This window comes from Rhineura floridana, chromosome 7 (genome assembly GCF_030035675.1).
Source record: "Rhineura floridana isolate rRhiFlo1 chromosome 7, rRhiFlo1.hap2, whole genome shotgun sequence".
NCBI lineage: Eukaryota > Metazoa > Chordata > Lepidosauria > Squamata > Rhineuridae > Rhineura > Rhineura floridana.
In genome coordinates this window covers 107238399-107256380 of record NC_084486.1, presented here as the reverse complement: position 1 = coordinate 107256380, position 17982 = coordinate 107238399, and the positions used below count along the sequence as shown (strand labels likewise).

Sequence of the window (17982 nt, the reverse complement as noted above, 5' to 3'; positions counted from 1 at the left end):
CTTAAACAACATTTTAAGCAGGCGCTGAAGGGATTCCCAAAAAGGTGCCTGCCTGATGTCAGTAGGCAGGGAATTTCATACAGTAGGTGCTGCCACACTAAAAGAACAATTTCTTACAAGTGTGGAACAAGTATTGAAGTCACCAATGCCTAAACTACTGGGGCCAAGCTCTCCTGGTCCAGGAATTATCATAGTTGTTTCACCAGGTGCAGCTGATGAAAGGCATTTCTAGCCATTGCCTCGAGTGATAGAGCTGGATTCAGAAGCATCCTCAGACTGTGTGCTCTTTCAGGGGGAATGCAACCCCATCCAGGGCATGAAATTGACCAATTTCTCAGACATGGGAACCACTCACCCACAGTGCCTCCATCTTGCCAGCATTCAAGCTTAACTAATTTTCCTTCATCCATCCCACCACTTCATCCACGCACCTGTCCAGGGCCTGTATAGCCTCTCCTGATTTGGATGTAATGGGGAAGTAGAACTGAATGTCATCAGAATACAGATGACCCCTTGTCCCAAAACTCCTAATGACCGCTCCCAGTTGCTTCATATATATATATTAAATAGCATTGGGGATAAAATGGTATGCTGTGGCACCCCATAACACAACTGCTAGAGGGGCGAAAAACAGTCCGCCAGTGCTACTCTCTGGATTGGGCTGTATAGGTAGGACTGGAACTACTGTAATATGGTGTGCCCAATTCCCATTCCATGGAGCTGGTCCAGGAGGATGCCATGGTCAATGGTATTGACAGTTGCATAGAGTTCAAGAAGCAGGAACAAGGTTGCATTGGCCTTATGTGTGTGCTCCTGTGAAACTCACATTCATTTCAAGAGGAAAGGCTGGCCCTCCTCTCTCTTGTTCTTAACCTAGGAAGCTGCCGTATACTGAGTCAGACCATTGCTCCAACTTGCTCAGTATTGTCAACACTGACTGGCAGCAACTCTCCAGGGTTTCAGCCCCACTTTGAGATGCCAGGGATTGAACCCGGGACTGACTACATGTGTAGCTCATACTCTATGCCTGGATCTTCCTCTATATACTTCCTCACAAGGGCCTGCTCGGTTCTCTTTTGCTTTTATTTGTAATGGATCTTCTGTCTGCATTTTGCACAAAAGCAGAGCATTTTTTTTTAAATGGAGAGCAGGGTGGGGTAGGGTGTTTAAATGATCTCGCCTCTTGTCTGTCATATATTTAGGAAGGGGAAATGGGCAGTCATTTTTGGAACATAGGAAGCTGCCTTAAACAAAGTCAGGCCATTCCTCCCTCTAGCTCAGTACTGTTTACCCTGACTGGCAGAGTTTCAGGCAGAAGTCTTGATGTGGCCTATATGAGGGTACTTCCTCACAAGAATTAGAGTGCTATGGAGTATTCTTGACTGGTTAGACTCTTTACTGTAAGCAGCAAATAGCAGCTGGGGGTGATTTCCAGCAGCAAACTGGAGCAGGGCCCCAATCTGGATCAGAAGCATGTTCATGTTCAGGGTCCCACAACTGCTTTTTATTCAAAGTAAATGTGGGCAGTTTAAGCCCACTTTTCAAAAAGGGTGATAATTAAAGCAGCTTATTTCCCACTTTTCTGTTATAAAATAGTGCTTAAAGTAGATAATGGCATTTTAAAAAAAATAAGCTGGGAGGAAGGGTGGGATATAAATCAAATAATAAATAAATAAACTCAGCCATGAAAAGAGTTGAAACAGTTTAAAATAAGAAAAAGAGACACTGTGGAAGAGAAAGCCATCAGAGTCAGCATAAAAATTAAGGCTGATAAGAAACTTGCAGTGGTAGCTAACTGGGGGTGCCAGCACAGATAAGGCCTTTTAACAGATCCTGCCCAACCTAACATCAGGATGCAGAGAAGGGCTTCTCTTAGAGTGCAGGGGGGCTGTCATGGGAGGGGATAGTCCTTTAGATACCCACTGAGAGCTTTACTATAATAGCCAGGACTTTGAATTTTACTCAGAAACTTATTGGTAACCAGTGCAGCTGTTCTAAAATGGAGGGAACATTTGCACCCGACTGTGTTCCTGTGAACTCCTGCATTTTGGACCTGTTTGACCTTCCGGAGTCTCTTTAGAGGCAGTCCAATGTAGAGTGTGAGTAGCCAGGGCATGTATGATTTACCGTATGGTTTGGCAAATGCTGAATGCCCTTGAAATTGATTGTAGCACCATCTCAAATGCCTCTTATTATTATTTTTTCAACCATTGTAGGTCTGGTTTAGTAATCGTCGAGCTAGATGGAGGAAGCAAGCTGGGGCCAATCAACTGATGGCTTTCAATCACTTGATCCCAGGTGGATTCCCACCCACTGCCATGCCAACTCTGCCAACATACCAGTTATCAGAATCTTCCTACCAGCCCACGTCTATTCCACAAGGTATAGTAGGAAACTGAACATTTTCTTGATTGGTTCTTTGAGTTGTTTTCATAGAATCATAGAATCGTAAAGTTGGAAAGGGCCTGTAAGGCCATTGAGTCCAACCTCCTGCTCAATGCAGGAATCCAACTTAAAGAATACCCGACAGGTGGCTGTCCAGTTGTCTCTTGAATTCCTTTAGTGTTGGAGAGCCCATCAGCTCCCTAGGTCATTGGTTCCGTTGTCGTACCTCTCTAACATTTAGGAAGTTTTTCCTAACGTTCAGTTGAAATCTGGCTTCCTGCAGCTTGAGCCTATTATTCCATGTCCTTCATCCTGTGTCTGGGATGATCGAGAAGAGATCCTGGCTCTTCTCTGTGTGACAACATATGAAGTATTTGAAGAGTGCTATCATAACTCCCCTCAGTCTTCTGAAGACTAAACATCCCCAGTTCTTTCAGTCTCTCCTCACAGGGCTTTGTACCCCCCCCCGATAATCCTTGTTGCCCTCCTCTGAACCAGTCTGTCTGCATCCTTCTTAAAGTGCGGTGTCCAGAACTGGATGCAGTACTCGAGAATGAGGCCTAATCAGTGCTGAAGAGAGGGGAACCAATACTTCATGCAATTTGGAAACTACACTTAATATCATTTAGGTTAATGCAGCCTAAAATAGCATTTGCCTTTTTTGCAACCACATCACACTGTTGGCTCAAATTCAGCTTGTGATCAACAACAATCCCAAGATCCTTCTTGCATGTAGTATTGCTGAACCAAGTATCCCCCATCTTATAAGTATGCATTTGGTTTCTTTTTCCTAGGTGCAGAACTTTGCACTTATTCCTGTTAAATTTCATTCTGTTGTTTTCAGCCCAATGCTCCAGCTTATCAAGATCCTTTTGAATTTTGTTTCTGTCTTCCAAGATATTAGCTATCCCTCCCTTTTTGTATCATCTGCAGATCTGATAAGCATTCCCTGCACCTCCTCATTCAAGGCTTTAATGAAAATGTTGAAGAGCAATGGGCCCAAGACTGAGCCCTGTGGTACCCCTCTTTTTACCTCCCCCCAGTTTGAGAAGGAACTATTGATAAGCACTCTTTGAGTACGATTCTGTAGCCAAATGTGGAACCACCTGACAGTTGTTCCATCTAGGCCACATTTAGCTTGCTTGCTAATCGAGTGCATTGGTTTAAATTTTATTACTTGACATTTTCTTAATTAAACTTGAATTTTGCATGAAAATTTGGGCAGTTTGCAAAGTGTGTCCCCTTTCATTGCAGCTGTGTCAGACCCAAGCAGTACAGTTCACAGACCTCAGCCTCTTCCGCCAAGCACTGTACACCAAAGCAGCCTCCCTTCAAACCCAGAAAGCAGCTCTGCGTATTGCCTCCCGAGCTCAAGGCATGGCTTTTCCAGCTATACAGACAGCTTTGTGCCTCCATCCGGGCCCTCAAATCCTATGAACCCTGCCATTGGCAACGGCCTTTCACCTCAGGTCAGTCCTGCTTTCTCAGACACAGGATTTTCTGTATACCCAAACTAAACTGTCTGTTCCCCAAGGCCATAGTACAATGATTTGCCAAATTTAAACCATAAAGTATTCTTTATATAAGCCACATGATTTCAGTTTGCTAGTTTCCTCCCTTTCTCCCGCTTTCCTACTGACTGAATCAAAAGTAATAGGTTATATTTAGTTTTAGGCAATGCTTTTTTAAATGTAATCACAAAGGCTTTTCTGCTTGTAGTCAATTGTCAAGCATTTTGGATGTGCTGCTTTTCTATTTTTTATTTTTTAAAAAGGCCATTCCTACCTTTAAAAATAACAAAATGAAAGCAACCTCCAGAACCACTGATACTAGTTTAAATTCTTTTTGGCTTATAGTGAAAATTAGGAAGAGAATACATACACACACTCAACCCACCCTAAAAGTAGAATACAAGTTACTCATGGCTCAACTGATGAGCAATGCAGATCAGGCTAAGCCATAATCGAGTTGTAAATGCATAAATTAAGAGCATTACTGCACCCAGGAAGCCTATAACTACTTGAAGGACATAATTGTTTTCCTAATTTGCATGAGCTTTCCTTGGATGATCGTGTTAATAAATTGCCTTGATAATTGAGTGTCAAGAAGGTTGGTTAAATTTCCTACTTCTGGCATCTGCCTTGGGGTTGACATTATTAGCAATTGCTAAAATGTTCAGTAGTTTATTTTATTAGTATGGATTTAGCACAGGTGTTTAGGAGAGAGAGAGCTGTCCACTGAATCCTGAGCAAATGTCACAAAGGGGGGGAATGCAATCTATAATTACAATCTGGAATCTCTTCAGGGCTGAGAGTGAGAGTTTTAACAGCTTTATCTTCTCACTGCTCTTTCTTCCTCTCTTTGTGTGTGTGTGTTTTAAAAAAACAGAGGGAAGCTTGGAATGACACAAATGAAAAGTGAAAAGACAATTATACTCAATTACACACTAATCACTGACTATCACCACTGCCTAAGCAGTGAGAGGGCAGTCTAACAGGCAGAAAATGAGATTTTAATAGCACAAAGGGTGGCCAAACTAACAGCTCCTATATATTTGCCTCCTTCGTTTGCTCCAACTTGTGGTTTGCATCTCGGGAGTACACTTCCTGGTTTCTGCACCACGGTGATAACTGTGTGCAGCTGAAGAGTTCAAAGGCAACCGAGTTGAAAAGAATGAATAGCAAAGGCAATGAAATAAACATTTTTGCCTAAAGGCAAGAGTTCATAAACCCTTTTTTGTAACAGTAAATGTAATTAAGTTTCAGAGATCCCTATAGCACGTAGTGGGATACAAAACTTTATGGTTTTAGTCCTTAGTAGAAAAAGAGACCAGTATGAAAACAAGCGGATGTATTTCCAGTAAGACTTTAATTAATATTGTTTTTGAAGAATCTCCATTTTCAAGTGTAGTTCTCCCCAAAAGGCTTGACATTTTATTATGCTGTTGGACTCGCAGTGTGCAATGTTCTCATGATTTAAATGTAAAACATTACTGGGGTTCAGAGTTAATCCATCAAAACTAAGCAAATACCATTGTCAGCAACAGGGAATGTTCTTTTGGATGAAAACAAAATAATTACATGGTGAAAAGAAACTTAAGAGCAATAGCAGATATGTTCTGTGACATTTTTATCAAGTGGGTTCTTGGACAGATGTAGCTGATTATATTGCAGTCTTCCTGCTAAAATAACCAATTTCACTTATTTACCATCAACATTATCAAACTGAGATCCTAGAAATGATAGCATTTGAGAACAGGTTGTGGCTCATTGCTAAGCAAGCTTGGTTTCTTACAATGGGTGTGGAGTTTGAGGGTTCATTTGAGAGATACCATTTCAGATTCCAGTTATGGAACAGTGCAGAGAAGGAGACAGAAATCAATGGTGATCACAAGGTTCAGAACAAAGGTTATAGAGGGCCAGCTCTTGGCAATATTCAATATGCAATTGTTAAAAAGAAAAGAAAAGATGGGTGTTCTAAGGCTGGATTCAGATAGCACTTTATTCTGCTTTCCCAACATTTTCTTACCTCTCTTCCCCCCCCCTTTTATCTGAAGGTTCACATGATGTAAATTCAGCTCCTAGAAATCTAGCACAAGTTTAGCTATCATTTCTGCATTATTTGTTTTCGGAAAATATCTGTTTCTAATTGGGTTAACCTGGGAAAACACAGGAGTTGTGTGCCATAATTTCCCCATAGTTTTCACATGGGACAGTATCCCAGCGTACAGTTCTTTACCGCCATTTTCAATCACCACTAGGGATGAAAAGATCTCTCTGTTTTGGTTCTCTCCGTTTCTCATTTTCCCAATGTTAAATTCAGTTCTCTACATTTCTACAGTGATCTGCAACTTCTTTTTAAAAAAATGAAAATTCTCCACCATTTTAGTGCGAATTTCTCCAAACACATTTTTGTAGGCAATTTTGACAAAGGTACACATTTTTTTTGCAAGCTGTTTATCATCATTTCATGCCTTTTTGCATGTTATTTTCACTCACGTATTCATTTTTATGCACATTTTCCCCTAATATATGCATTTTTGTAAATGTTTAGTTGGCAGACTGCATCCCAAAATTCTAATAAATGTGAATTTTGAAGGATGGGTGTGTTTCGGTTCTCATATTGTTTTGGAAATCACAAATTTATAAATTCTGCTTGAAATGCGAACTGAATTGGAATTCCCACCCATCCCTAATCACCACTCATGGATGACATTTGCTGTTGTGTCACACCACACTCACTGGCGTGAATGAAATTTAGAGTCACATGGTGGCATAGTGATCAAAAAGCTACAGTTGTATAATGCAACAGGTAATGCAGTGTAAAAATCAAGACAGAAGCATCAGCATTATAACCACAAAAACGAATGCAAATAAACCCCATCTCTGATTGCAGCCCAAGATAATTTGTTGCAGTTCTTATTCTTTTTAAAAAATAACTCATGAAAAACTAAAGCAACATTATCAAAACAGACACAAATTTGGGAACATCAAGATCTGTAATTCAGAATTTAGGGTTTCAAAACTTCCAAACTGCTAGCCATTTGTTATGGGGCAGAGCAATCCAAATAATGGGGGGCTGGCAGAGGGGGGGTGGAGGAGGAGCTGGTGGAAAACTTTGTGGCATCCACTCCCTGCTTGGGAGCTGCCAGCCTGGCTGACTGTCATCTCTACGGTGGGAGCCAGCAGGAAAGAGCTGGCTCTAATCAACAGGCCTACCAGGGAGTAAGCGGTCCTTCTAGGCCGCCATGGGAATATTTTTACTGCGCAGACCTATTAGCTGGCAGAATTCTTATGGGGGTTGGAACCCGGGGGAATGCTCTGAGTGGGACTTGGATGTTGTGTAAGCCCTCCCCCATGGCTTCTTCCTTGTTATTCCCCCAGAATGCCCTGTTTATTGGGCTACCACTGGCTTGTGCCAGCTGTCTGTCCACTGGGCTGTCTGTCCCTAACGGACCCCCAGTGGTGCCAGCTGTTTCAGTCAAAACTGGAAATTTTGAATTAAGTATTCGCAGTGAATCTGAAGACAAGAGATTTGGAATTCATGGTGTAACTCTTTTAAATTTGAATGGGGATACATTCTAGACAAAGTCAAGCATGATTAAATCCCAGTTGTTTCACTGAAAGCATGAGCTTAGCTTCCATTGAAATCAATGCAACTTAAAACTTTTTCTCTGGATGATTTATGATCATGGTGTACTTAATTTACTCTAGTAGTCCTTTTTACCATACTAAGTCTGAATTGCTATTTGGATGCTTAAGGTTCAGGGAGTCTCAAATCTCCCAGTTGTGCAGTGCAATCCTGTGCAGGTCTGCTTAGAAGTAAGTCCTACTGTATTTAACTGGACTTACTGCTAAGCAAATGTGTATAGGATTGTAGTCTCTAATGGGTAAAACTTAATGGAAGGCTGTCTTTCCATGTTTGCTTAAATTTCAATTAAAAGGTGTTGTGCTCTCTTCATTGATGTAGATATTTCCAACTCAATTATGTCCTTTGGAGTGTCTGAAGTTCATAGCTTTGGGTCTTCCAGATTTGAATGGCAAATGCAAAAAAGGTTGCATAGGCCCAGTCAACAGAGGAACAGGGAGTAAGACTTTTTGAAACCAAAAGGGGTTTAAAATTCATGGCTCACATCAGTGGCACACAGAACTATATGAAAGAATTTTACAAATTAAATGAGGCTGTGTGTAGCCTACATGTTCCAGCCACAAGCATTGTCTACTCACCTGACTTAAAAATGCAAAATGCATACTTTTGTTCTCCTTTAAGTAGTTCTGCTGAGTAAGTGATGATGATGAGACTGAATTCACAAAAACAGTGTGGCTCGGGTCAAAAACGTTTTTCTTTTTAAAAAGTTGCTTACAAATCATTATAGTTGGAATACACACTTTACAGCTTATTCACTTACATGAGATTGTGCAACCATGATCAGGAAGGGATTCTCCTGAAGACTTATTATTAGAAATGAAACATTTGATGCACTAAATTCTCTTGAAAATAAACCTGTTGTACAAAGACTCTAATAGTTACGTTTATTTCAATAAATTTATATCTAAGTATTACTATGGCTAGCAGTGGCTCTCCAGGGTCTCAGGTGGAGGCCTTCTATATCATCTGCTACCTGTTCCTATAAAAAGGAGGTGCCAGGGATTAAGACTAGGAACTTCTGCATTCAAAGCATGTGTTCTACTGAGCTATGGTCCTTCCCCAAGTTTTCCTCTTATTGAATGTTTTTGTCTGTGTTATTTTTGCCATCCGTTATGTCTCTGTGCAAACACCACAGGAATATGACATATATGAAATAAATTTGGTTTATGGCAAATTCAGCACAGTATGCAGTAGGAGAGACAACGTCTTGTTTTAAGATTCACATGAAAGCTTTTCAGCTGCTGTAAATCGGTTGAACCCCCTTTCTGTCGCTGATTCTTATTAGATGAGGATGTGGCTTATAATTCTTTTTTTTTTTAAATGCATTTTTGTTAAGTCCCTCAGGTTTATTTTACACTGGGATATTTTGGAGAGGACTTCAGGATGGATAAAAATCAGTGGTGTTTTTTTTTTTTAATTAAAATGGATTTTTTGGTTTTAAATCAGATTGTTTTGATTTAAATTGAATTTTTTGTTTTTTATAAAAGATCATTAATAAGATAGTACATTTCTCATTCATTTCAGTCATTACTATTATGCTAAACGTACACTTACAGTCTCATTAAAATGAATGAATGGGCCTATCACACTCACACACATTGATTACCCACTAACCAAACATGGGTATTTATTTCAGTTTTTCATCTCATGAAAACGGCTCTGCCCAGCCTAATTATAAACTCTTGCTCCTTGGATGTTCAGTTTCTATTTTTTTGATTAAAGATACATGTGCAAAGACACAGGATGGGTAGGAATGGGATTGTTACTCTGAGTTTATATGGTGGTGGAGCTGGGCCTCATAAGGCAAAGAGGGCAGAGACAATATAGAAAAGGACAGTTGGAGGCAAGGTGGAAAGGAACAGAGAAAGTAACAGTGGAGAGAACTGGAAAGAAAAAAGGGAAGACATAGTGCAGACACAGCTTCCAGCTCCTATATTCCCCCACACTTTTGCCACAGAAAAACTGTCATGGCTTCTGGGCGTAAGACAGACCCTCTGGGAATATTTGAAGAACTTTCTTCCCTGGGCAAAAAAGGAAAACATGCGAAGTGTAAACAGTGCAAGAGGAAGATGCAGGGCCTAGTTGCAAGAATGATGAAACATCATAATGAAGTCTGCTTATTGGGATAAAATGATGTGGATGAAAATGTGGATATGTCTGAAGAACAATGTGGATCAACTGGTTAGTAAATTGAATAATTAACTTTGTAATACATGATGGGAATGCATCATTAAGACTCTATGCCTTTTATTATTAGTGTTGTTCAACAAGCTGTTTACGATGTTGGAAGTTACAGAAAAAAAGCTTAGCTCTGTATGGCTTGTCTAATCAGGCAGCTAGGGTTAAAATCTATAACCCAGGTTTACAGTACAGAAAGGTGCAATTAAGAGTTGCCACTGGGTGTCATTTCCTTATTTTATATTACATAACATGCCCCTTATTTTGGAACATCATGACAGAACATAATGGTGTCACAAGTCTATTCCCTGTTTTACATCAGCATAGCTTCCCTAGAGAACTCTATTCTATACTTGTCTCCTCAAAAACAAAACAAAACAAAAAACAAGCATCTGCAGCTTGACATAGGCAATATTATGTACTATTTTCTAAACTAATAAAAATCAAGTTATCTAAATAATTACAGAAAGTGTACCCTCCTTTTAAAATGCTATACTGAGTTGTAAATTAACATGTTTTAGTAATCAGATTTGCATCATTGTTTAAGAAATATGTGAAGAACTGTAAGTGACAACTGGATTTAAATCAAGAGTTTCTCTTGATGATTTTAAATCATGATTTAAATCAGTGATTTAAATTGCCTTGATTTAAATCAAGTCACCCTGCTTCTTACCTGCCTTTCTTCTGATCGTTTTTTTTAAATACATGTGATAGAGTTTGTGTTTGCTTATGCTTTTTTAAAAGTTTGAGGCCAGTATCCAATGTATGCAGGAGATTTGTGACTGAATCTTCCAATGCGCTCTCTGTCTCTGAAACAAAACTGTAGATGTTTCTTGCTGTGCCATTTCCCTGCTGTTTGCTCACTGAAGGGGTAGGGAGTAGGGGGGGATACAGGTAGCTGTATTTTTCTCAAAGGGGCAAACAGCAGTTGTGGGGGAGAACTTGGTCAGGAAAATGTCATGATGGCGATGAAGATAGGGATATTGCATACACCAGGCGCTTATCTGGATCCTGCACTAGCATGTTGTCTGTTTTATGTATAACATCCAGTACATACTGCATTGTTTAATTTATATAGCTTGTAAAACAGTCCTTAAAAGTTGTGTAATTTCCTGATCCCTGGAGTAGAAAGGAGAAGAGGGAGGAGTACTAGCTGGGAAACTACAAAACATTACTCCCAAATGGATCTGAAATAGTAAGGGGAAGATTCATGGCAGAAGAACAGAACTGGAACCATAAAATGTAGTGACAGGCAACTAGAGGTAGGTAGGCAGGCCTGAAGACATTTCTTTGGAGATCAGCTGGTGATGGGGGTGGAAAGTATATTGTGGGATTTTGGCTTGGAAATTCTGCAGTGCCTTGATGAGAGAAGGATGTTTTTGTGACTTGTGCTGCCCTGAATGGCACGTGTTGTGGAATAAAGGATTGCTGCGTCTTATTGAGAATGTGAGTGGAAGAGATAAGAGGAAAGCCTTGCAACTCCTGGGAAAACATGTGAAAGGTGTGATGAAGAACAAGGAGGGAAGCAAAGATTTTTTCCTCTCTTCTGGGGCTCTGAGGGGCCTTTGAATAGTGCAACTGGGGAGTTTTGGGATCAATGCCTATATACTTTTCTCTGTATACACCTCGTTCAACCACACCCTCCCCCTCCTTGCTTTTTTTAAAAAAATATTGATCAGCTCTGTAATCAACCGTAATGCTCAATTACAGAGCACACCAGATAGAATGCCAAGTAGACACAATGGATGGTTGAGAATTTCAGTTCAGTTCGCATTTCAAGCAGAATTTATCAAATTCGCAATTTCTGAAACAATATGAAAACAGAAACACAGCCATCCTTTGAAATTCACATTTATCAGAATTTTGGGATGCAGTTTGCCAACTAAACAACATTTACAAAAATGCATATAGTACGGGAAGTGTGCATAAAAATGAATATATGTGTGAAAATAACATGCAGAAAGGCATGACATGATGAGAAATGGCTTGCAAAAATGTGTACCTTTGTCAAAACTGCCTACAAAAACGTGCTTATTTGGAGAAATTCGCACTAAAATGATGGAGAATTTTCATGAGGATTTTAAAAAAAATTGGAGATGACTGTAGAAATGTAGAGAACTGAATTTAACGTTGGAAATATGAGAAACTGAGAGCATCGAAACAGACAGATCTTTCAATCCCTAGTAGACACTCTCCCAGATGTGCTCTGTGGTCAGTCTTCTGAGAGTGACTACCAAAGCAGAGCAGCTACCAGTGGAAGTGGAAAAAGGCTAGAACATCTGGCTAGATCAGTACTGGCAGGCATGGGCAGCAGACGGGCAGCAGGGAAGGTAATTTTAAATGGGGGCAGCAATCCTTTGAGTGCAGGGGGCATTCAGGGACACTGCACAGGAGACTAATGAGGGCCCACATGTACTTTAGAGGATGGGGGACTGAATCCAGCCTTGAAAATCTAAATTGTTTTTATATACAGTTGTTTTGTATCTGTTTTTATTGTTAATTACTTTGAGATGTTGTGTTGGAAACTATTCATAAATGGAATTAAATAAACAAACAAACCAGGGGCTGGGAACCTCAGGCCTCCAGGTAAAATGTGGCCCTCCAGGTCTCTCTGTCTGGGTCTTAGAACTCTCCAGGCCATGCCCCTCACTGACACTGCCTAACACCCTAAATATTTTTACCTGGTTGGAATGTGACCTTGATCTTTGAGATTGCTTGATTCTTGCCTGATGGAGAACAGAGCGGGCATATGAATGTGTGGAGAAGCTAGCCTACTGCACAAAGGTAACATGTACATTTGTTGCTCTCCCCACTTTTGTCTCTAGCCCTGCCTATTATTGGCATATGGCTCTCAGAAGATTGCCCAGTAGGGGAATTGGCCCTTGGGCTAGAAGAGGTTCCCCAGCCCCGCTCTAAACAAGCAATCAGCACTCCCAAACCTGATCTCTACATGGTTTATGGTGGGCCTTATGGAAATAGTCTCCATCTGAATAGACAAGAATATAATGAAATACCCCCAAAACTGGACTGCAGGGAATGCAGGCCCAGTGGACACTTAATTTAGAGCTGTTTTGAATGAGTCCTAAAAACATCCTCCAGTCTCATCTCAGAGCAGGCCTGCATTTCTCATCAGGCTGACCATTTATTTGCTGTCTGCTTTGCTCATTATTACCAATACCTGGTGGTGGTGGTGGTGGTGAGAGTTCTCCTGTCACAAATGGCCAGTCTTTACAGGAACAATAAAGTGATTAATGGTGTCAAGAACTAATGTCAAGCATTGTCTGTGTTTGTTTTTCAAAAAGTCCCCTTCTCAGCCTGTGATCCAAGGAAATTGTATTTTTAAATACTTAGGTTGGAATAGAGATTAGCAGTGTGTAATGTATGTAAATTGTATATTTTATGCCAATTCTGCCTATTATAATTTCTGTGCACATATGTAGCAGACTATTACTGTTTTCCTGCAAATTAGATTGTGATGATCCTTATAGTGCTATTTCTTTCCACAAACACTTTTGAAACTTGAAACTTCTAGGAAAGATGTGCTAAGTTCTCAAATGGCCATGCAGTCAATGCAACAACCTTGCTGATTTGGTATGTCAATATCAGATAAATACATGAAGACTTTTCCCTTCAGATGTCTTTACTAGGATGGATCATTGCATCCTCTCCTTACCTTTTTTTTCTCTGTTGCAGAAAGTCTTTCTTACTTTTAAAATTTAGATAACCTGGGAAAAGCACCTCCTAGCTATAGCCTGTACTGGCATGTCTTGCAGATGAAGAAAATGGCAATATTATTTATTTTAAAAGAAGTTTCATGATTTTGGCTTTGCCTTATCATTTTTGAATGTTTAGAATTGGCCTCCCTAGAAGCTGCTGTTTTGTAACATTAATTTAAATGAAAGCTGAGGATCTTAACTGGAGCTTCAGAAGCCACTGAGACTCTAGGAAAATATTCAGCGACTCTAGAAACACACAATCAGTTTGGGACAGTCACATACAGGCCTGCAGATGTGTGGCAGTGCACAATTCTTTACAATGCTACCATTCTTCTATGTTAGGCATCAAGGAAACAAGGAATAAAGCTTGTTTTGGCTAACACAGGTTAGGGAGACTATGTATCTAGCATGCAGCATTGTAAAGGGTCCTGAAAAACCCCTGTTCTGTGCTACTTTCAAATTGAATAGCTTGGATTGTAACAGCATTGCTGACCCTGACAACCTGACCCCAGTGAAAGTCTTTGGATATAAGAAGTTTTGCCCAGAAGTTGTTAGTTGCTAAATAATCCTAAATCTAAATCCAAGTGCACTCCATTGACTTTAGTGGAATGGGCAATATTGAATTAAAAATTATCAATTTCTTCATGCTCAATTAAGTGAGACACTTACCTGTTGCAACAATTAATCAGTGACATATATACAGGAAATTTCACTCTGAATATTTTTAGTGACGCTTGTGAAAAGCAGAAAGAGAGAAAACTGTTAAATTTTACCAGGGGAATGACCCTTTCACCTATTACTTGCTGTTAATTTTATTTATTTATTATTGCATTTATATCCCACCTTTCAAGCTGAAGGTGAGGTACATAGTTCTTCCCTTCAACATTTTATCCTCACAACAGCCCTATGAGGTCGGTCAGATTAAGAGACTGTGACTAGCTCAAGGTTACCCAGTGAACTTCATAGCTAAGTTAGGATTTGAACACTGGTTTCCCAGATCCTAGTCCGACACTCTAACCACTACACTGTGATGGCTTTTCCTACTATATTGAACTAGCTTGCAGCAAGAAGTGGCAAATCTCAACACAATAGCTGGAAAAGGCATCCTAATTGATCCTGTAGGAAACATACACCGTGATCTCATGTTGTTGCTATCAGAGGGATTCCCTGTTTTCTCTGGACAACAGTTCCTGAGCAAAGGATGACAGTTGTGGCTCTTTAATCATATGATGATGATAAGAAGAAGAAGATGGGGAAGTAAATATATAGTGCTTTTTGAGTGTTTAAAGTGATTCACATACATGATTATTGTAAGGATTATAAAAATGTAAGAGGTGGTAGTGTTAGTATTATGATCAGAGCTTGGAAAAATTACTTTTTGAACTACAACTCCCATCAGCCCAATCCAGTGGCCATGCTGGCTGGGGCTGATGGGAGTTGTAGTTCAAAAAAGTAACTTTTCCAAGCTCTGATTATGATAACCATCTAGCAATTGGGAAAGGGTGGGAGTAGGAAATAGAATGGCTTGCCTGAAGCTTCCTAAGCGCATTCATGGTTGAGGTGGGCTTGTCACTTTAAAGACTGTAGTCTTCTACACATGCTTAAGTCCAATGACAATTGATGATTGCAGAATGTGATCTTTTTTGGGGGTGTAATTTTTATTCTGGGGACGAATGGGGAGGTTGGTTTCCCATGAAAAGAGTTCACAGCAGGTAATGCCATCCATCTTAGCAGCAGTTTGAAATGTTCAGTGTAGTGATGAATGAGGGTATCTGACCCACATCTGTTTTTCATTAGAATGGAACATTGCCCTGACATCGTTAGGAGCATTTGTCAAGATTCTCTGGACAGAGCTTCTGTAAATTACATGCCGCAAATGTGTCAGGGTCAGATAAGAAGATATCATTAACTCCACTAAAGTTTACTCATGATCCTGTCAGTTCAACTTAATATGTTAACAGCCAACAATTTTCTTGGTGTTGTTTCATTAATTTTTTCAATCAGGGTGAAGGAGTATAACTGTAGCCCCAAAATATAGAATATGTTTGTTTCCCATAAATCATATTAATTGCAGACATGGTCACAGAGTATATTAAATGCAGGCACGCGTAAATGAATTAAAACATGTGATGATTTTATGATGCCTATGGTCAGTCCAACTTGCTATAATACGAAGCATATTAAGTGGCATTGCATTTCACTTAAAACAAAGTTTTTCTGAGATAACAGGATTTACATTGTTGAAGATAGATGGACCTCCCATAATAACCTAATAATAAGCCAGATGTTACCTACATATATTTAAGTTTTCATCACTCATAACTACTTAAACACAAAAAGTCAGCTCTTTAGTTGTTTTGGAGATGGGGCCATTCTTCACAGAGGTTGAACTTCTTTGTTACTGCTGGAAATTACAAATCTGTGTATTATTGGATTCCTCCCCCCCCCCAGTCTACTGTGTTTATTAGCAGACTCAGTATTCCATATTTGGAAGCTTGTGCTCAAGGCAGAAAGTGGAACACACAATGTATACTTAAAAAAAAGGCTGACACATGTTTGATAAATATTTGGACAATGGCAACTGAAAGTATGAAGCCAATGTGCATCAAAAAAATTAGTTTTCTTGTGTAATGTGCTCCCAAGTCTACTTCCATTTCTCTCAGAAGATCAGAACGCTGTTTTTTTCCTGCCCTTTCAGCAGCAAAAGAATGTTGTTGAAAACTAATAGTTTTAAATATCATTTAAAAAACTGTTTGAGCTCTGTCCATGATGCCCTATATCTACTGTGCCTGGAGGGGACACATCTACTGTATCCCCTGGAAGAGTAGGGATGGGTAAACAGTTTGCTTTTGAAATATAAATTTTGAGCTGAACTGAGACATTACCTGGAGGGAAAAGGCAATATAGATGCTGCAGGGCCACATGTTTAGCCCTGCCCCTCAAGGTCACATGGCTCTACCAACCCCTCTCATGGTGAGTGTGAACTTCTGCAGCCGGGGGGGGGGGAGGGATTGTATCTATGAAGGTGTCCATGTGATTGAGAATCCAGGGCTATAGATGCACATAAACAGTGCATGCTGTCATTACATATATAAACTTAAAGTTTATGTACCAGTTAAAAGGGCATCTATTGTATTCCTTATGAAGAAAATCTTGAAGTTATGTGCAACATAGGAAATACTTTATATTTATCTGATGCTTGAATCCAGGTGTGGGGAACCTTTGGCCCTCCAGATGTTGCTGAACTATGACTCCCATCATCCCTAGCCATTGGCCATGCTCGTGGGAATTGTAGTTCAGCAACATCTGGAGGGCCAAAGATTCCCCACCCCTGCTTTCATCCCATAAAATATGTGCCATATCCAATATCTGGTTTGATCTTTGACTTCAGTGGGAGGAAGAGCTTTAGCTTTTAGCCCTAAAGGGAGTGAACCCCTTTTAGCAATATCCTTGACTCAACTGAAATCTATGTAGGTGGGCAAGAGAGAACTGAATGAAGCCCATCAGGTGGAAATAAACCCTGAACTGCTGAGCTTTTTCTTGCTGTCTTTTAACAGGAAACCATTTAACAGGAATGAATCCATATCTCAAAACTGCTGATGTTTGTGTATCTCATATTTGTTTCCCTTTTCCATTCATACTTAGAAGCTCAAAGTGGATGATCATTAAAACATATAATGCACACAACAAAGATTAAATAAAGCAACAATGCCATAATACAAAGACAAAACAACTTTCTCTTCCCTTTCTGCTAAGTTGTTAAAATGGCATGTTAACACAACAGAGAATGCAGAATAGAAATCTTTTTTTCTGAAACAATTAGTTTTAAAACAAACAAAAGCAAAACACTAAATCTTATAAAAAAGCATGTTTTTCTCCATTTATAGTTGATTTTTAAAAACATTACCATGTATTTGTTACATAAAGAAAAATACACGTGAGGCAAATAGTTTCCGAAAAGTCACAGAATTCTGCCTGGAAAAGTCTCTACTGCAATTCATTTACTTCAGCCGATATTTAGGTCCAAGTGCTGGATGTCGTTTATGCGTTGCTGTGCATCAAGAGGGGGGAGCCTGTGGCCCTCTAGAAGTTGTTGGACTCCAACTCCTATCAACCCTAGCTAGCATGGCTAATGGTCAGAAGTGGCAAGGAATTGTAGTTCAGCAACGTCTGGAGGTTCCCCATCCCTGCTGTACATCATTTACTCCCTCTAAAGTCCTTCGGAAATGGAGGCGCTCAACATGTCTCAGGATAAGTCCCTTAATTGCTTTCCTAACAAAGCGATTAGGGTGAAGCCAGCCATGCCCTTCCTGTAACTCCTTGTACTGGTGCTATAAGGTCATGACACATACCACAAGAGAGAGTTTCTGCCTTTAGGCTACTTCCCTTATAGTTTTCAAAGAGAAAGGACCCAAAATCTAATTATCCAGATGCTAATCAACTGCAGCATGAATCCGAAAGATTCTGAACGTATGTCTAAGATGACAGTTTTTGTTCTGATTTAATATTATTTTTCCATCCATGAAGATAAGCTGTTTAGGAGTCTTGTGAGATT

General features: G+C 39.9%; 1 protein-coding gene across 4 annotated transcripts in view; it reads left to right on the top strand.

Moving 5' to 3' along the window:
* Nucleotides 1-17982, top strand: part of PAX3 (paired box 3) — a 140222-nt gene that overhangs the window by 107614 nt on the left and 14626 nt on the right. For all 4 annotated transcript variants that reach the window (XM_061634441.1, XM_061634443.1, XM_061634442.1 and 1 more), the window contains 2 exons: nt 2217-2382; nt 3640-3854. In XM_061634441.1, coding sequence (XP_061490425.1) covers nt 2217-2382; nt 3640-3854 — 381 coding nt within the window. The remainder of the gene's footprint in view (nt 1-2216; nt 2383-3639; nt 3855-17982) is intronic.